Here is a 21,570-nt window from a genome sequence, read left to right as displayed (position 1 = left end):
TAAACTAACAGCTCTTCAAAATTATGTTAAATTTAAAATTAATGAATAATGGTGAAAAACAATGTCATCTTACATATTAAATATATCTGTATTAAAATATATATCAATATAAATATAAAATATAAATGAAATAAATATATATGGTATATAAATTTATCTGTAAATATATATTATATATAAATATTTATAAATAAACATTATATAAATAATCCAATGCAACAGCAAGTAAAAATAGATTAAATATTCAACATAAAGGCCAATTTCAAAATGAATGCTAAATATAGCTATTTCCTTTCTCCGTGGATTTGTTTTCTCTTAAATACCAGCGAGGTACATGGAAAAAAATGAAAATGCAAGAAAGTCATTTAAAATATTTATATTTAAACTTACCTGTATAAAGTATGGGGAAATCAGGAAGATAGAATTAGGAATCTGAGAAGGTAAAACTCCATAAAATAGGGGCACCTGGGTGGTTCAGTTGGTTGAGTGTCTGACTTTGGCTCAGGTCATGATCTCAGGGTTCCTGGGTTCCAGCCCCATGTCATGATCTCAATTTGTGGGTTCAAGCCCTGCGTGGGGCTCTGTACAGACAGCTCAGGGCCTGGAGCCTGCTTCGGATTCTGTGTCTCCCTCTCTCTCTGCTCCTCCCCTGCTCACACTCTGTCTCTCTCTCAAAAATAAATAAAGATTAAAAAAAATTTTTAAGTCCATAAAACAGATTTTAAACATTTTTTTTATTTTTTATTTTTTTATATTTATTTATTTTTGAGAGACAGAGAGAGACAGAATACAAGTGGGGGAAGAGCAGAGAGAGAATGAGACACAGAATCCGAAGCAGGCTCCAGGCTCTGAGCTGTCAGCACAGAGCCCGATGCAGGGCTCAAATTCACCAACCGCGAGATCATGACCTGAGCTGAAGTCAGATGCTCAACTGACTGAGCCACCCAGACGCCCCTAAGCAGACCTTTGAACAGCAGATGCTTCAATGTATAATTTGTGAAATGCCTATAAAATTACTAAACAATCCTATAGTGAATGTTACTAGAATTGATTTCCATTCTTCTATATGTAAAATCCTTGATAATGTGACTTCATTTTAACAACAAACAAAAAAAAAATAAAATAAAAATAGGAAGAACTCTGACACAATCCCAAAGCAGTATTATTACGATCTTAATTTACATTCATGTATAAAAAACTATTCTGTATTATGATTTCTCACATTGATTTGGGAAGTTCTTTAACAGGGTTCTTGTCACTTCCAGGACATTAGGCTTGGTATATTTTCTATGTTATAAAGGCTTCTTGTCAGAGTGCTTCATGTATGTATTTTATCTTTAGTTTTCTAATGGGGAGAACTGAGAACACTCTGAGATGACGTTCGGTATGTCTTGGTGTAGGGTTCTGACTCAGAGCTCTGTCTAAGAAGTGCTCAACTGTGTGAACTTGCTGAATGAAGGGTGTGTGTGCCCTCCAAATGAATAATGTTTGACTTCACATTAGGATAAAAGAGCTTCCTCTCTGCGGTACTGGAGCAAAAGACAAAGAGGGAAGTGGCTGGGCTGTGGACTGACTTGACTCATCAACTTGAATAAAGCCACTGAATTTCTTCTCCCTTAATCCTCCAACTCCTGTGACAGAAATAATAATCCTGTATTAACTGGAGTATAAGGTTGCTGAGGGTCCCAGCCAGATTCAGTGGTTACTCATTTTACAAATCTAAAAGTATTTGGTGAGGATGGTGCTAATATAGGAAATCAGGGCCTGTGCACAGCAGGTGCTCAGCAAACATTTTGTGGTGAGGTCATCAGCTCACCCTGATAGCAGGAGCTTAAAGCAGGGACATGCCAGAAGCAGAATCCAAACTCTACATAGAGTAAATTGACTTTGCTTTTGAAGTTCTTCCTTTGTGAGTGTGGAATTTGTGATAGGAAACTGGTTTGCTTAGGGTGGTGTTAGTTGTGTGGGGTGGGGCACACATGAGCTGCTACTTTTGTTTCCATGTTTGATTTCCAGGTTTCTGTGAGTTTCTCTCATCTTGTTTCCTGTTTTCCCTAAAACCCCTAGGATATGAGTATCTTTTTTCCTGCAGGTGTTAGTAACTTTATCCTTCCGGACATTCTCCGCAATCATTGCCTTTTATGTTGGGTTCGATGACTTGGGTGAGTGATGCATTAACAAAAATGAAGATTCTCATAACAAGTGACCTCTGTGTGAACACTGGTATGAGGCATTCTTACTTGGAGTGAGGATGCAGATCTAAAAGTCCATACAGTAAATTTTTAGAAACTCAGGCCTTAAAAAATATAATCTACAGTAGAATTTTGTTAAAACTGGCTTTGTCATTAAACTGATGCCAATAAACTGTTAGTAAATTATGAAACATCATCCCATATAACTGAGAAAGCCCATTGTAATACTACTTAAAAGAGCCTTATTTTATATAACATACGTGGAATGCCTGGATGGCTCAGTCAGTTAAGCGACCCACTCTTGATTTTGGCTCGGGTCATGATCTCATGTTTTGTGAGATCAAGCCCTGAGTGGAGTTCTGTGCTAATAGCACAGAGCCTGCTTGGGATTCTCTCTCTCTCTCCCTCTCTCTCTGCCCCTCCCCTGCTCATGCTCACTCTCTCTCTCTCTCAAAATAAAAAATAAACATTAAAAAATTATATATAATATACATATCTGCACACATATGCATATTATTATTACACAAATGCAATATATACATATTTACATTTGTCTCTTTATATCTTTATGTTTCTTACTAAAACCTCATGTTTTAAAACGACACATTTCCTCCTTTTACCTCTTTATATACTTCCTGCTAGAATCCATGGCTAATACCATCCTTTGTAGGATATCTGATTTTTATGTCCTTGGGTTTTACATTATATGATTTTTCCTTCCTTGGCAAAAACTCTTGCTGCGTGGAGAAGTGACAGTTTCCCCTCAGTGTCAGTGCTGGCTTCCCAAGCAGTTGGAAGACCTTCTGCTCTTTAGGTCTCCCTGGGGATTACTCTGGGATGGAAATTCTCAGCCTCAACTAGAGTTTAGTAACAGTTGGGAAAAACAAAAGAAATTTAAATTTCCAAAATCAAATTGACTAAGACTCCTATCTTCTCATATAACCAACCACCCACTGTTCTGAAGGGTAACTCTTAGGACACTTCATTATGTTAAAGGGAACTCTATCAGACAGTGAACCCTGCTACATCAAAGCCTAAGAGCACAGCTCAACACAGGTAGGAAGTCTTGTGACTTAAACTTTAAAAAATAAACACTGCACATGAAAGTTTTTCAGTGATCTTTTTTAACTTTTTCTGGTTTGAAATATTATACACAGATCTCTCATTCAGAAAGGAGTTTTCCCAAATCAGTAATAGTCACATGGTTACTGTTCATTTTAATTGGAGTCTACACATATATTTGACAGTTTTCCAGGTCATATGTTTCTCTCAATAGAGAATTTTCAAGAAAAGATGTACACAAATAGTGATATTTTGCACACCATCTTTGGTATACAGTTACTTAAAATTATAATAAACACAAGTCACCTTTGATCTTTTGACCAAATTAAGTATTCTTTGGATTTGCCTGAGTTTTGTTTTATTTTCCATTACTATTCATAGATAGGAAATTTGCTGGATACAGAAGTTGCTTGTTTATAATTATTCTTCCAGGTCTTACAGAAAAGCTAAGGATTTGTATGTCATTAAATATGTTTAGTAACACAATCTTTGGAAGTCCATTTACAGAAAGAATAAAACTGTCAAAAGGAGACATGATATTTTGGATATGTTATTCTTCTTAAGTGAAACTTATATCACCATAAAGAAGTATCCCAAAGGAGCATTGTGTTGGTATTTGTGTGTTGGGTACTAAGGAGTTCATCCTACAGTCTCTTCTCCACAAAGAGTGTTTTTTGTTTTTGTTTCTTTTCTTTTTTTTTTTTAACAATGTTATGTCAAACGATGTCATTCCTTGGACGAAAACCCTGCAACACTTCCCCATCTCACTCAGAATGAAATCCAAAGTCCTTACTTCAGCTTAATAGCAGGGTAGCCACATAATTTATCATCCAAATAGGACTCTTACAAGTGAAAGGGCCTTAAGAGTAATTATGCCAGGGCAACAGATGTAAACCATGATTACCCCAAGCAAACCAGGATATAGAGGCACCTACATAGAGGACCCTAGATGAACTAGGCACCACTAACTCTAGGGCTCATGTTCCATCAGACTCCTTTTCTCTCAAGACACAGCTCCAGCTACCCTGACCTACACTGGGTGCTTTTTAAATATAACCTAATCATGCCCCAGCTACCTGGAATGTTCTTCCCTGAGATATCTGCATGTCTTGCCCTTTTTAATTTAATCCTGGTCTCTAACCAAATCTCATCTATTAGTGACACCTTTCCTGACTCCTTCCTAAAATAGTATCCCTCTTCTCCTGTTCACTCTCTCCTCCTTACCTTGCCTTATTTTTTTTCCTTAACATTTATTACATCCTAACATAATTATATATGTACTTCTTGTTCCCTATTTGATTATGTCTCTTCCACCAAAAGGCAACTCCATCAGTGAATAAACCTTGTTTTGTGTATTGCTGTGTGCCTGGCATCTAGAATAGTGCCTGACACTTAGTAGGTATTTAACCATACTCAATGAATGAACAAGTGAATACATGCATAGAAGAATAAGCTGATGGCTAGAATGGAGGCTGTTTTAAGAGGAAAGAGCAACTTCCATTTACTTATGAATGGCAATTAAGCGAGAATGCTTGTAATCTAAAATAAATGAGAGATAACAGGAGAAATACTCTGAACGTATCCCTCGATTTTTCTGGAAAATTCTAAATATGTGATTCAGTCTACTTAAACTACTACTAGTTGTTGTTCCCCTAGTTTTTATCACAGTTATTTTTATCTGGGTTGCTTATTTTATTGGTTATGATCCATATTTTCTTCCTGGAATATCACTTTTTCAAGGTTAGGGACCTGTGTTTCGCTCACTGCTGTATTTCTAATGTCTAAGTGATTGGCATAGAGCAAATGCTAATAACTGTTGGTTGCATGAATAAATACTGACTTAATTAAAAGTAACTTTTTGTTTTATATAATGTGATTCAGTCAATCAACCAGTATTTATAAGCACCAATTCTGTGCCTAGTGTTGAGCTCTGTATATGGCACTTGCTAAATACCAGGTCCTCTTCCAAGCAGTCTAGGTAAACAACTCTTAATCTTTACAATAATCCTATGAGGTGGTCTGAAAAGATCCTCCAAAATGTTAAGACATGGCTCCTTTCCATACGGAGCTTCAAATCTAGTTGAGAAATAATACTAATGGAAATGAAATAGTTAGAAACAAAGCAAATGTGTAATATAAATATATAATTATTAAATTTTGAAAACAGTCTTATTTTAAAAAAGAGGAATATAAAGGCAGTTATTTCAACTTTTAAAAGGAGTTGGTACTTCATTTTGGTCCTAAGTGGGTAGAAGAAGGGAAGAAGGGAATAATACTCCTGCATAGAACAACTGAATTATAATAATGGTGTATGTCATTGGGCAGGTAGAAGGGGCCAGGACATATATAGCTTTGAAACCCAGGCAGAAAATTTTGAACAAGAAGTGGTGAGTATCAGTAAATCAGTGTGTATGTGTGATTTATAAAGTCAGGAAAATAAGTCTTCCAGTCTTATTAGTGGATTAAATAGAATAAAGAGCATATAGCACTTGTCCAGTTTGTGCCATATAGTTAACTATCACTAAATGGTAGCTATTATTACTGCTAACAATAATAGTAGCAGAGGAAGTTTTGCCTTGAATTTTTAAACTGGATAAATAGACTCATTCTGTTTTATTTATGTCAGGTCTATCTAATTTGTCTTTATAAAGTTTAAGTATTGATAGTATTAATTAAGACAAACACCTGCAATTCTCTATGAAGAAATGAGCAGACCTCACATATACTCCAACAAAGAAAATATGTTTAAAAATTTTATTTTATTTTTTAAAAATTTTTAATGTTTATTTTATTTTGAGAGAGAGAGAGAGAAAGAGAGAGAGAGAGAGAGGGAGACACAGAATCTGCAGCAGGCTCCAGGCTCTGAGCTGTCAGCATAGAGCCCAACGTAGGGCTCAAACTCATGAACTGGAGATCATGACCTGAGCCGAAGTCAGATGCTTAACCCGACTGAGCCACCCAGGCACTCCAAGAAAATATGTTTAAAAAAAAATTTTTTTAATGTTTTATTTATTTTTGAGACCAAGAGAGACAGAGCATGAGCAGGGGAGGGGCAGAGAGAGAAGGAAACACAGAATCTGAAGCAGGCTCCAGGCTCTGAGCAGTCAGCACAGAGCCCGACGCGGGGCTCGAACTCCCAGACCGTGAGATCATGACCTGAACCGAAGTCAGACGCTTAACCAACTGAGCCACCCAGGCACCCCAAAAATATGTTTTTAATGTGATATCTATAGACAAAAGTAAAATGTAATCACATGATCAAGTTTTCAACTACTAGCTACCTATATAGCTACCTATATTTTATTAAAATGTGCTATATACCACCATGGAAAATAATGTGATGTTTCCTCACATTTAAGAAATTAAAAATAGAATTACTATATAATATGGCAATTCCATTTCTGGGTATACACCCAAAAGAATTGAAAGCAGGATCTCAAAGAGATAATGTGTACACCCATATTCATAATATAGAAGCAACACAAGTGTCCACAGATGGATGAATGAATATAAAATGTGGTGTATACACACACATACACACACACACACACACACACACACACACGATGGAGTATTATTCAACCTTAAAAAGGAATGAAATTCTGACAGATACTGCAACATGGATGAACCTTGAAAACATTACTCTAAATGTAATAAGCCAGCTGCAAATACTGTATGATTCCACTTCTGTGAAGTATTTAGAATAGTCAAAATCATAGAGACAGAAAGCAGAATGGTGGTTGCCAGGGGATTGGGAGAGGAGGGAATGGAGAACTATTGTTTAACAGGTGTAGATTTTCAGTTTTACAAGATTAAAATAGTTATGGGGATAGGTAAGTGTAATGGTTGCACAACATAGTGAATGTATTTAATGTCTCTGAACTGAACACTTAAAAATAGTTGAAATGGTAAATTTCATGTTATGTGTATTTTACCATAATAAAAAATATTGGGGGAAAAAAGTGCTATTTGTAACTCTTTAGAATCCAGTTATAGCCCATGGAAGATGGGCTTGATAAACCCCATGGAAGATGCTTCACTAAAATTCAGCTAGTATAAAAACAGGCATTTCCCAGAGGGATAAACAGAGACAGAATAATAACCCCTGAAATATCCTCCATAAACTTCAAAGGATATGAGAATGCCTGTAAGGTTTTTTGTTTTGGTTTGGTTTTGGGGGTTGTTTTTGGTTTTTGTGTGTGTATGTGTTTTTTTTTTTGTTTTGTTTTTTTTGTTTGTTTTTTTGTTTTTTTTTGTGATGATAGGGGAGGTGGAGTATAAAAAAACTGTATCTCAAAAAGCTTTTTTTTTAAAAAAAAACTAATTATAGTGTACCAGTTTCTGTAGTACAATATATTTTATACCAACTATTCTCCAAACTGTTTCCCAGTGTTAATGGTGCAAGTTATAATTAAATATCATGCTAGATGAAGAAACATAGGTCAAGGTTCAAAACTAGCTAGGTATGGATGGACCTTCTGTAAAAGGGGAAAGGACTAAAAAGTCAAAAAGGAAGAAAATAGAAAGCAAGGGACAGAGAGAAAAAAGTGATTAAAGTCTTCTAAAGGTTTTAAAGCCAAGAATTCGAATTTGAAAATATTAGTCAAAAATCACCTAAATTCATGCATGCAGTTTGCGTTATTTTTCATGTCTCCTAACATAGAAAACAATTTCTGTATGCAACACCCCAGGCCTGTTCCATCTACCTAACAAAGGTCATCTGTACATAAAAAGGCAAAAGTACTACCTTTGCTGCTGAAGGGCTGGATTAATCTTTTAATAAAGTCTTAAATATTTCTAATTCCCTTTGTCCTTAAACTGGAATTAATCAGACTTGAAGCCATGTTTTCTGTCCTTTTTGTCTCTCTTCTCCTTTGCCTTGGTGTGGGCCAGCGGTGCCACACATTCCACCCTGCCGTCCACACCCGTTACACAATCCTCCATCTGAAGTGGGGCTTTATGGACATAACCACTCTTTTCCCAGCCATAGTCTTTGCAGCCTGCTGACAAAATGTCTCTCTGCCTCCTGAGGGTCTGTATGCAACTATGACACACTGAGTTTCTAACAAGAAGATTAACTTGGAGTAAAAGTGCACTGTGTATTTTGGGTGCAGGTCACTGTTTGCTGTTCTGGCTGACAATGTACACAGTGATTTAAGCAATGCTCCTTTGGGCATTTTAATTTAGGGTGTGGGTATTATGTGATACAGTTGTCAACTCTTGGTTTTTCTTGAGGGCAATTAGTGGAAAACTGGTTTTTCTCTGTTTGTTTTGGTTTGTTTGGACTATCTGCTCAAGTTGAAGGAACCTGCCTTTGACACTGAGGCAAACTCAACAAAGAGTTCAGGTTGGTTCTCCATCTCTGCCGTGAAATGAAATCATTTATATTTTCGACATCATGGCATCTCTTGGTATCTACTCTCCCAAGCTTGTTCCAGCTGCACCCTTCATGGTGTCAGACAAATTTGTGGATCCCAGCACCTGGGATCCAGGCGTGGTTTCCGTTTTGCTGGCCAGCAGGCAGATGCTGAGACCAGAGACCTGGGTCATGGCTACATAATTGTAGAGCAGCCATGACATGTCCTGAGAAACAAAAATAACTGCTGAACACCAAAGTATATGTGAAAGCACTTCCCCACTTTGACTCAAGAATATTATCACGAACCTTAACAAAACAAAGCAATGGCTCTGAGTCAGTCTTCTCAACATTAGGCCTGAACCTGAGCATGCTTTTGAAATGAGCTAAAGGTTTAAACAGTGAGCAGACTCTGTTTCACTCTGTTTATTGCTATATCCTCCATTCTGGCTTTGTCCCAGAGATTTCCAATGGCTCTAGCGGCTTTGGAGTCAGTATCTCTGATGTATTCGCATCTGACCTCTGACCTAAACTTCAGTGTTATTTTCAGCTGTTCTTTGACAGGGAATCCAACAGCTGCTGTTTAATACCACAGACAACTTGTGGCACACGCTGGGTTTCTAGCAATAGGATTAATCTGCTGATCTTAGCTCTGATTTGAAGCTGCATAGGTGGTGGGGGGAGAATGAAAACCAAACCTGAAAGTATGTTGTTATCCTTTTAAAAAAAAAATTTTGTACAATATACAGTGTTATTCTTTAATTAAACAAAAAACATTTTCGTGCTGTAATTAAAAGGTGATAGCAAGATATATTACTCCCAGGTAGTTGTGATAACTGAATTCAAAATGCTGCTCAGTGGAGTGTACTAGTCACAGAGAAATCCTGAAATGGTAGATATCTATTGATAACTGCTCATTGAAATATTTTTTTAAAATGTTCCTAAGATATATGAAGCTCTGAGAAAATGTGACCATGCTGCATAAACTTCATTTGACAAAAGACATTAAGTTTTAGAAAATCAAATTGATCTAAAATTACAAGCAGTTCTGTGGCTTAATCCCAAAACAAATTCTAGAACTTATTTTTAAAGTACATTTTTGGGGGTTTTCTTTGCATAAGGAAGACTTAAAAATCTTAAAAAGATTAATATTCAGGTCCATGACTGGCTGGTTTCAAAGTCCACTGTAACTGTATAGAGTCAATGGCAAAACTAATTTGAATTGTCAGGATGTAATTTTTTTTTTTTCCATTTGCTATCAAGCATCAGCTGATAGGCAGAGAGTTTAGAAAATGCCCTCCCTATTTAAGATAATGGCAAAAATAACAGGCACTTAGTGTTACCATTCTAGGGGTGTGGCGATTCTTTCCCATTCTCTCTCTCTCTCTCTCTCTCTCTCGTGATAAACTCAATGGGGTTGTCTATTTTTAACCTCCTGTTCTTTCCTTTTGGCAGAGTAATCAGTGCAAGCTGAGCTCTTTCCCTGAATGAATCCAAGTAACCCCAGTGATTGCCTTCTGAAATGACCAGCAGACACACTTCTGTCCAGAGCCTGTCCAGAGTATAAATTCTGGTTCTGAAGTACCATGTCCAGCCGAGGAAGTCCCGGTGTGGAGTTTTCTACGACGACAGTCAGTTCAGTAGCTGTTCAGGCCGGAGACTCCAAAATTGTTATAGCTGTCGTAAAGGTAAGGTAAAAACTTTCTTTTTTCTCCGTGGCTGTTGGCTTTGTGCTGTGTGTTGATAATCCTAGAGAACGTTCCACACAGTCGGCAGCACACAGCATATAGAAAATAACACAGCAAGTACATCTTCCTGCTTTCTTAAATTGGCAACAGAAACAAACCTCTAAGTCTCAGCTACTTAACTATAGTTTCTCTTTCAGTTAGTAGGAAAACATCTGCCGGCAACTTAATTAAAATAAAATCAGAAACCTCTGCCATGTACTTTCAGTTTGACTTTGAAAGACAAGGTACTCATGACTACAAGTTCATGATTACCAGGCTGGAGAGTCAAGTGGACCAGTAAAATGTCTGTGATTTTTTGAGCGTGGATATGATGAAGGAGGGAAGAGGTCGGTCCCAGGAGACAGGGAGTGGCACTGTTTTGAGCATGATGGAGGGCAGGGAACACCTAATAAGAGGCTCTGATATGTGCCCTCCACAGCATTGGTTTTGACATGGGGAAGGCACTAGAAAATTCTTAACACATTTTGGGGGAGTGAAGACCCTGCCAAGGAAGGTGCAAAGGGCATGTGTCAAATTTGCCCTTAACAGCAGGAGGTGGAAGCCACTTGGGGCTTAAGGCTATTGCATATTTTATGTCAAACAATTTGCTGATTGCAAAGATGGCCACATGCCTTTAGGTTGAAGAAGATATCCATCATTTTTATTTCCTATGAACATGTCCCGCAAAAATCTCTGAAGAATTTTGCTTGCATTTAGACAGACAGTTCACTACCTCAGGAATTCAGTGTTTAATGAAGGAAACCGGGCAAACAAGCTGGTGCTCACCAGCGAGTTACTTCCAGGACCTCACCAGCCTGAGTTGAATGATTTTTCTGGCCTTTGTTAGAAGCCCGAACCGAGTCCTTTTCAGTTTAATGTAGTTGCTGCAAACTTTATGTTAATATGAAAATTTGTAACAGGAAAGCAGCACTTGATACTGAGCACTATACTTGATACGATTCACTATAGAAGCACTGAATGTAAAGTGTTCCTACCAACATTATTCCATTGCTCTTGAGACCTGGCCCTCATGTAAACAGCACCTCTGCTGACTACCTTGCCCTCAAGTCCTTTCAAAGGCAATAGGTGAACATGAAAAGAAGCCTGGAGCAGAAGTAGCAAAAGTTGATCGTTTGCATGTGATTTTATGATGCTTTGAGTAACTATAAATTTCAGCAATGAGGGAAAAGAGGCAAACTCATTGTTTAAAAAAAGCTAACTTTTCTTTCCCTCAAACAGGGAACATTTCTTAGAGCAGGAAGAGGAAGAATGTATATGGAATAAACTATATGAGAATCAGAGGTCAATTGACAGTACAGGGAAAAAAACCCTAAAATTACACTGGAAATACTTGTTTTAACTAGACTGTGTTTCTAAGAATGTTCCCTCTGATTACCCTCCACAACTTCTTTAACTCACTGGTGCCCCATATCAAATAAATCTCAAGCTATTCAAAGTAGAAAGGAATAGAAGTGTCTGTGTCTCATCCGTATGGGTTTGTTTCAAAACTGTCTTAGGCACTAATGATCTGGACTGGCCACACGTTCTTTTTTTTCATTTCTCTTCAGCGATTTGCTTATCCAAGTGCACGTGACTGTTAGTAGTTCCCCTTGCTTCATCAGTTGTTGCTTCTTAGAAAAGCAATTCCTCAGGAAATGCAGTGGTGAATTACATTTTGGAGCAGTGGAAGTGTCCTAAGTGTGGAAAACAATCTGGCTGCATTCATATGGCTATTGTCAGACACATCTAATTTTATTGACATTTTCATACCCACATTATTGGTTACTTAACAACAAAAGTTGGAAAGTGTTATGTTTTTATTTCACTATAAGTTAAAAGTCTGTTGCTTCATCTGCTGTTTATTCTTTCCAGTTGAACGAGCAGGGTCAAGGTAAAGACACTAATCAGCCTAAATTGCATTTACAAAACCTTTCCCCTTTGGTGAAGTTTGCATCCTGCTTGATCAGGTGCAATTTCACTATTTTTATGGTATTAAGTCTTGTGAGAGAGAGAATGTACAATTGTGTCACAAATTCTGTAATTTTGTGCTTTTCAATAATAATCTACTGCATGTGTTCGTCATTTGGCAATTTTCAACTTAAATACAATATGCCAAAAGAATTTACCCTAAGAATAAAAAAAAAAAAACAGTGCACGGATTTATTTTAAACTGTTAGATTTTGGGGCACCTGGGTGGTTCAGTCAGCCAAGCAGCCGACTTGGGCTCAGGTCATGAACTCCCAGTTCATGAGTTTGAGCCCCACATCAGGCTCTGTGCTGACAACTCAGAGCCTGGAGCCTGCTTCAGATTCTGTGTCTCCCTGTCTCTCTGCCCCACCCCTGCTTGCGCTCCGTCTCTCTCTGTCTCTCAAAAATGAATAAACATTAAAAAAAATTTAAACCTGTTAGATTTCAATTTAAATAAGGCCTATTTCTATGAAAAGAATAAAGTGTTCACAGTATAACTGAAACTAAAAAAGAAAGAAAAAAGAGAAAAGAAGAAAAAAGAGAAAAGGGAAGGAACAAGAGGAATTGAAAGTACATTTTATTTCATTTTTATTTTTAGTGTGGCAAGTGGGTACAACTTCAGTTGGCTGAATCACAGCCCAATCTTCTAGAAATTGGTAGCAGTCAAGATGAGACCAAAAAACTTCTTCATGATCATGAACTTCTTTTGGCCAAGCTCAAGGTAAGATATTAAAATGTGAAGCAGGTACAAAATTAAAAAGAAATAAAAAGCTATTTCTTATACTTCCTCTTGATTTCTCTGACATCACTGGCCTATGGCCATTTTAATATAGTGCCACATAGATAATGGAAAAACTCTATAGTTATTTATGAGCAAATACCATCATTGGAGAGAAGTAGCAAGATTTTTAAAACCCTTCCCCAAATGTGATTGAAAATATGGAGTGATAATATTTCACTGTGGAGAAATAATTATTTTTTTTTTCCTGGCTGTCTCAGTGAAAAAAAAAATTCCATCATTTTTCCATTTCATCCATTATGCTGTCAAATCACAACAACAGATCCAAACTTTTTATTGTTAATGATACCGGCTGGCAAGAATAATATAGAAGCTTATTTTGCCTCTGTTGAACTATTGAAAGTATCTGATTTTGTATTTAATATTAAGAGTTCTTGAAACCAAATAATAATTTTAGTAAGATTAGAGTTATTATTCCATATATATATTGTGGTTATTTAGTTCAGAATCTAAAAATAAAATTATCTTGAGATTGCCAGATAAGGTATCTATTCAGGGCCAGCTACATAATTTGTGGAGCTCAGTGCAAAATAAAAAGGTGGACCTCCGTTCAAAAGGCAAGAAAATACTTTTTCTTGACCTGTCATATTGTATTTGATCTACTATTTAATGTCTAGCTCCTTCTGGCATGGGATACGTGTTGGGCGAGTGCATAGCCTCACAGGTTCTGGGCCCTGGCCATGACTCAGTGCACAGGGTGTGGGCCTGATCTCAACCTTTCCCAACTGTGCCCTGACCCCACCAAGCAGATGGCAGAGGTCACTGAACAAGGGCGGGGGAACAGACAGGATAGCAAAGAGACTTTCCCTAGGAGGCAGAACCCCATGTGAGATAAGACTCCAATCCTCCAGCACTTCCTCTGTTGTCCCAGTGAACTTTACTTACAAAACACAAATTTGGAAATCAAGTTATTAAGAATTTCAAGGCAGTGACAGGTAGAGTCACTTTAAACCCCAAGTGGTGTCCCCTTCTAAGGACAGAGCTCTGATGCAGCCAGCCCTGTGAGTAATAGCCCTTGCAGGTAAATGAATGTCTTCACTAAGATCAAAGAGGGTTGATTAGGCAGCCTGCAATGACTCTGTGTTTTTAGTACTTTAATATTACTGGCTTCTTTGAACATCTAGGCTGGATTTTATACTTGCTTCCTAGATTTAGAAGCAGATATAAACTGCATCTGATATATACCGACAGTGGTTTCCTGATTGGACAGTAGTAAAAGTAATTGGGTATATCAGACTGGAAAGTTGAAGAAAGAATTAGTACTGAAGGAGGGAGCCATTAGAATCCAGAATTTATTTTCCTATTTAGACAGCTCCTTGCTCTGGTCTCTGTGCTATCTTTCAAAGGAGAAATCCCTGGCCACCAGGAAGTCCTTTGTATATAAGAAAAGAACACATTATGATGTGAAAGAACATTGAACCAGGAATCAAAAGATCTATGTTTTAGCACTAATTATACCACTAACTAGCATAATTCAGCTGAAAATTCAAAGTCTTGCTACTGCTACACAAAAAACCTGAATTCCACGAATTGTGGAAATCCAGCACTTCCTCAAAATTCCTGCTTATCCCCAGCAGTTTACTTTCTCATGGTCTCCTGTGTCCCCAGCTCCTTCTTCTACACCTGCCAGCTGTTTCTGCTGAAGTTAACTTGGACTCGAAACTACATCCCTTCCCCAGTTCCCATTAACAATTCATGCCAGCCAGCATTTCCTGGTCTATTAATGAAGTGTGAGTGGTGGGGAAGCTCATGGAATTCTGGACCTTTTAGGCTACCTCTCTTTTCTCCCAACCCTATTCCTGTCCAGGCCCACACAACTCCTGGGGGAGTGCTCTCTTAGGCAAAGCAGTTCAGCTTCACAGCAACTATGCTCAAATTTTTATTCCTAAATCCATTCAGGAGCTCTGCTGGAAAAGGGCTTCCCATTTAACAGGATCCACCCTCAGAAGGTGCTTGTGATTCTAGATTTTAAAGTTTTGTTGCCCTTTAATGCCAGTCTTCTGACTATGGACTAGCCTTCTGGACATCAGGCTTTTTAACTGTAAAATGAAGAGAGAGGATATAGATCAAAGCTTCATATCCATTGTGGATCTTACCATAAGGTGCCATGGGATCATAGGACCATTCTCCCTCTCTGCGTGTGGTTTTAGGTAAAAAGGCCTTTGGCTTCACCTAGGCCTCATTTTCATGATGACCTCTTTATGTCTATCTCCTATACCCTCCCTGACCCCACCGATAACTATCAACTCAGCCACCCACCCCCCAAGAAATTTTAAATGGTAGCATCATCCTCCAATATTGGAGGATTGATTAAAAAAAAGAAACCAAGGAGTCTGAAGTCTGTTCCAGATTGGCTGACAAAAGCCTTTTTAAAATAACAAAAAGGTAAATTCCATATTGCAAATACACAGATCACAATTTTAATCAATTTATTAGCTATTATGCTGTCAGTGTAGGCACAACTTAACCTGTAGCACAAAATTTTTGGATCCAAGTTAGTTTTAATGTGAGCTTTTGAATGATAAGAACATTAGTAGTTCAATAAGCCAATAATATTTAATATTTAATGTTCATTCCAGTTTTTTTCCTATGCACAGCATTCTGCAATTTGTTCTAATTATAAAGAAAAATGCTCTTTAAGGGGTGTTGGCAGGGTGTAAGCTTCAGCACTGAGCTTACTTTGATTTGGGCATAACAGTTAGCCTCTCTGGTCTCAGGTTCTTCATTTGAAAAATTATGATAAAAGCAATTACCCTCAAACAACTAAAAAGAAAATGTTGGGGGACAAATTCAATGATATATAGATAATAATAATAATAATAACAATTGTGTTAATAATTGATATATCAGAGTAATCTGGATATTTAATTTGATAGAAAAGCAATTTTCTTCCCTCCATTGAAAATTATCTCAAACCCTAGTAATTTAGACTAAAGGAAAAATTTCTGGAAACACAGAATTTTTATGAGTTTTTCTAATGTTGGTAATGTTTATACCCTGAAGATATTATTTTCCTTTCAGCAGTATAGTACTTAGTTCCAGTGGAATGTCCAGAGAAAAAATATTTCCTTATTTTCAGTGGTGAAAGCATAATCATGTGGAAAAAACATTAACTCCCAAAAGGCATCTAGATTCCCAAACCTTACCCAAATTATTTCTAATGAGAAAGAAGAAATTCGGGAAAGAGGAGACAGATTTAAGTCAGGTGAAGATCTGCCTATGGTTGCTCTCGACGTTACATTTCTAAGTGGTTATAGGAGGTAAGAGGAACTGGAAATACCTTAGGGATATTGCTGAGAATATTCTTCTCAGCCTGTGTCTTGCAACTAACTACGTTGCTATTGTCCAAAGGAATTATACAAACCAAAAAAACTTCCGGCCACTGGCTTGTCTATTTATACATATGCAATATTAGCATTCAGTGAAGAATGACCCTTTGGAGTATAAAATACTAAGTTTTACCTCTGATTTGACTCATAAAAGTATTGGTTACCAGATTATGACTAAATTCCTCACACAATGAATACTCATTTTTGTCCTATTCCATTCACTTAGCTGGAAATGAATGAATAAGAGATAGTCAAAGTATATTAGTAGTAAAGCTAAAAGTCTTATTAAAACTTGCCTTAAACATGGAATAGCATGATTTTCTGCTGTAAACTTGATTATTTATTAAGAATATATAGTCTTTAAATTTTTTGCGGTAAAATATATATAACGTAAAATTTGCAATTTCAACCATTTTAAGTGTTTATTTCCATGGCATTAATTACATTAGTAATTGTTGTACATAGTGTTGTACAACCATCACCACTATTTCCTGAACTTTTCCTTCACTCCAAACTATGCACCTATTAAGCAATGACTCCAATTGCTCCCTTCTCTGGTAACTTCAAATCTACTTTCTGCCTCTACAAATTTGCCTGTTTTAGGTACCTCATGTAAATGGAATCAGATAATATTTGTTCTTTGTGTTGGGCTTTATTTCACTTAGCATGTAATGTTTTCAAGATTCATCAATTTTGTAGCATTTATCAGAACTTCATTCCTTTTTATGAATGAATAATACTTCATTGTATGGATATGCCACATTTTATTTATCCATTCATATATTTATGGACACTTGGGTTGTTAACACTTTTCCACTATTATGAATAGTTCTACAATGAACATTGGCACACAAGTATCTGAATACCTGTTTTCAGTCATTTTGGGTATATTTAACTTTTTGAAGAAATACCAAAATGTTTTCCACAGCAGCTGCATTATACTGTATTCCCATCAGTAACATACAAGTGTTCCAATTTCTCAACATTCTTCCCCAAAATTGCTATTTTCTGTGTTTTGATGATAGCCATTCTACTAGGTATGAAGTGCTTTTGATTTATATTTCTCTAATGACTAATGATGTTAAGCTTCTTTATGTATTTACTAGACAATGTGTATCTTCTTTGGAGAAATGTCTATTCAAGTCTTTTGCCCATTTTTCAGTCAGGTTGTTTGGTTTGTTGTTGTTGTTGAGTTGTAGGAGTTATTTATATATTCTGGATATTAATCCCTTGTTAGATGTAGGATTTGCAAATATTTTCTCCCATTCTGTGGGTTGTCTTTTCACCTTCCTGATAAGGTCTATTAAGAATATATTTTAATAAAGTAAATCTGTGTGACTTAATTATATGTATTTATACACTACAGAAAAATTTATAGCATGTATGTTGAGAATATGATGGAACCCTTTAGGACAGTATTAGAAGAGGACTAACTATTTTACATTATCTGCACCATAGCAGTGTTTTACCCTGAATGTTTACTTCATACAGGAGATTCATTTTCTCTTTCCCTATTTTCCCATAGACCCACAAATCTGATAGATTTACTCTGTCAGAAATTCTACTAAGTTCTTCCACCCATCGCTCCTGCTCCCTTTCTCTTCTCTACAGGAGTGAGGGGGTGCTGTGTTACCTGACTGGTGAGAGAAGGAAAAGTGGCTGCCATGCGGAAGCCAACCTCAATGTCTCTCAGCACAGACCCTGACTGCCCATGGGCCACATGTTCTTTATTCTCTCTGCTGCTGCTGACCTGGCTGGGAGCCCCTGCCCAGCAGAGGCAGGACACCATCTCACCCTCTAGGGTGGTTCAATGTGTGTCTGTGCCTCAGACCCAAATCTCTTCACAGGCAGGTCCCATTGACTAGATTTTAGGAAGAAAAAGTAAAAGCCAAATCAACCCATCTTCTAGTCCTAATAAGAGCAGATATTTGATTTGTATCTGACCTTGATGTCTACTTTTCAATTGATTTGTAATCTTGACAGTAGAGAGGTGAGATTAATTTGTACCATTCAAATCCAATACTTAAAAATTTTTTTTTAATTTAATTCCAGCATAGTTAACATATAGTGCATACAGTGTTATATTAGTTTCTGGTATACAATATAGTGATTCAGCAATTCCATACATTACCCAGTGCTCATCAAGATAAGTGTACTCCTAATCCCCTTTACCTATTTCACTCTTTTCCCCCACCCAACTCCCCTCTGGTAACCATCTGTTTGTTGTGTATAGTTAAGAGTTTACTTTCGGTTTGTCTCTTTTTTTCCCCCTTTGATTGTTTTGTTTCTTAAATTCCACATATGAGTAAAATCATATGGTATTTGTCGTTCTCTGACTGGCTTTATACTCTCTAGCTCCATCTATATTGTTGCATATGGCAAGATTTCATTATTTTTTATGGCTGAATAACATTTCATTTTGTATGTATATATGTGTATTTATATATTACATCTTCCTTATTTGTCAAGAGGCACTTGGGCTGCTTCCATAATTTAGCTATTGTAAATAAAGCTGCAATAAATATTGGGGTGCATATATCTTTTTGATTAGTGTTTTTGTATTCTTTGGGTGAATACCCAGTTGTGCAATTACTAGTTATAGTTCTATTTTTAACTTTTTGAGGAACCTCTGTACTGTTTTCCACAGTGGCTGCAGCAGTTTGCATTCCCACCAACAGTTCACGAGTGTTCTTTTTTCTCTATGGCTGAAAGGGATCTGTGCCTTAGTATTCTACACTTGTGAAGTACCTGTCATATTTTTCACTGATAATTTTGGAGAAAGTCACTGGAGGACTATTCCTGGGGGAATAGAAACTAGTAGGCAGTTTAATTTTTCTTTTACACTTTTGAAAATGGAGACCTTTTTCTGTTAAAAAACAAAAAAAGCCATCTTACAATTATGAAGCAGTATAACTTCCTAGTGATTTTCCCCACCTCACTTGGCACTTTTCTAGTCTACAGGGTATTTCTTTTCTGAGATGGTCAGCTCCAGTGAGTACTTAGAGGTATGGAGTGAAATAAAATTTGAATAGCATTCTTTAGATTGGAAAGTGCCATGGACAATGTGATAAGATATTGTTTTTATAAGAGAAGGTTGGTTTAAGTGAAGTCAGAGAGTCAATGACAATAGGCTTTTCAGACATGGAGTTAAGGTACATTAATATTGTAAATATCACAAATAATTTGTTAGTTCAGGCTAAGCAACAGTTCAGAGTGTGATAATACCTAGTGAAGTGTTGATGGGAATTGATTTAGTGGAGGGGAAGGAATTCTAAAAGTGGAATATTTTGTAGGCATAGGGACTGTAGAGTAAAAAATTGGGGGTGGGGACAGTCTATCTTATCCCTGACCCTGGTTCAGCAGTAAAGGTTGGGCTTGACTCCTTGGCAGAAGCTGAAGGGCCTGTGGGAAACACAAGGCACTCACCATATTGCTCTGGCTGTGGCACCAAGTGACAAAGAGTTGGCAAGAAAGAGAGGCATCTTCCTTGTTTCTGTAGAAAACAGATAATGGCTTGGTTATAGCAAATACTGACAACGTTTTTGACAACTTTAGAAGGACTCAGTACACAGGTAGATTATGGTAGATTAAAGATGGCCATAAATATATTGGCACTCCTCCCATTGAGAATTGGAGTCTGTGTCCATTCTCTTAAAACTGAACAGACTCTGAGACTGCTTTGACTCAAAGAATACAGCATAGATAATGCTGTGCCAGTGTCCAGACCAAGTATCAAAAGACTGGCTGCCTTTACTTTCTGTAATTTCAAATAGTCACTCTTGGAACCTTACCAACTTGTGAGGAAGTCAAGCAGCACTGTAGAGAAGCCCATGTGGAGAAGCACTGAGGCTCCTAGCAACCACTCTGGCTGAGACCTTGGGTAACAGCCACCAACTTGCTACTTACGTGAGTGAGCCATCTGAGCCATCTTGGAAGTAGATTGATTCTCAGGCTTGGTTACGCTTCCCAGCTGAACTGTGTGAAGCAAAGACAAATCTTCCCCATGGAGCCTTGCTCAAGTTGAGGATTGTGAGCAAAATAAGCAATTATTTTAGGCCACTAGAATAGGCAGCAATTTGTCACATAGCAAAATATAACTAGAACTGAGGGTAACAGCAAGCGTGGTATCCTAAGGGGATTTTGAAGTCAGGAGTCATGAACCAAAAGGGACAAGAAGAAGAAAGCAAGATTTTCATGGGGAGACAGTTTAGAAGTGGAACTAAGTTTCGCTAAAATGAAAGATGGTGTCATGGTACTAATGATAAGCAAAAAGAAAATTCTGAAGCTTATAAATGATTTGCTTTCCGAAAATTGAAAGCAGATTCAAAAATATATCTATTATAATGTTACTCTATTTGAGTAGCATTTTGGTATAATTTCTTGAACAGGAGGAAAAGGTTTGTAGTTATAATTCAGCACACAGGTATATGCACAAAATATTGTGGGTATAGTGTGGAAAGAATGACTAACTGACAGGGAATCCAAGGGAATCTTGACAGAGAAAGTGATATTGGCTGTCATGAAAATGAAGATGAGTTTTCCAGACACCATAGCCCAATTTAAAGCACAAACAATAGACTAGGAGAATATATTTGCAGTTTATATGAAAGGCAAAGGGTTACAATCCTTCATATTGATAAGAGAGACAAATAAACCAATAAAATCAATAAAAAATACACAATTCACAGGAGGCAAATCGCCAATAAACCATGTAAAAGGGATGTTCAACAGCATTAATAGCCTGAGAAGCAAAACTAAATAATAATAAAAAATAAACCATGATTTGCCTAATAATATCATTAAAAATTCAAGATATTTATAATATCTAATGAGTGAAAATATGAGGAAAGGGGCATTCTGCCCTACTATTGGTGAGAATTTCGGTTGACACACTCATTTTGGAAACTTGCATTAAAAATGTAAAGTGCTTACATTGTGTGACTCAGCAACCTCACTTCTCTGAATCTCTCCTCAGAAATAAAAGCACCGGTAAAGATATAGATATGAAAGTGATTTTGCTATGATATTGAGCATCTTTCCACAGGCTTTTAATGGAATAATTTAATTGGAAACAAAACAATGTCCAACAGTAAGGGAATACGTTTATAAATTGATTGTTTATGCTTCTTTCATCCTG

The 21,570-nt window shown here is 37.0% G+C and overlaps 1 protein-coding gene across 2 annotated transcripts in view; it reads left to right on the top strand.

The window, feature by feature from the left end:
* The window catches only part of CCDC141 (coiled-coil domain containing 141), a 228,886-nt gene that overhangs the window by 13,362 nt on the left and 193,954 nt on the right, over positions 1 to 21,570 (top strand). For both annotated transcript variants that reach the window (XM_042949270.1, XM_042949269.1), the window contains exons 2-3: positions 10,066 to 10,298; positions 12,904 to 13,026. In XM_042949270.1, coding sequence (XP_042805204.1) covers positions 10,197 to 10,298; positions 12,904 to 13,026 — 225 coding nt within the window. In that variant the 5' untranslated portion in view covers positions 10,066 to 10,196. The remainder of the gene's footprint in view (positions 1 to 10,065; positions 10,299 to 12,903; positions 13,027 to 21,570) is intronic.

The sequence above is a fragment of the Panthera leo genome, chromosome C1 (assembly GCF_018350215.1).
Source record: "Panthera leo isolate Ple1 chromosome C1, P.leo_Ple1_pat1.1, whole genome shotgun sequence".
NCBI classification, from domain to species: domain Eukaryota; kingdom Metazoa; phylum Chordata; class Mammalia; order Carnivora; family Felidae; genus Panthera; species Panthera leo.
The sequence above is the reverse complement of the archived record's forward strand: the minus strand, read 5'-3'. Positions and strand labels throughout refer to the sequence as shown.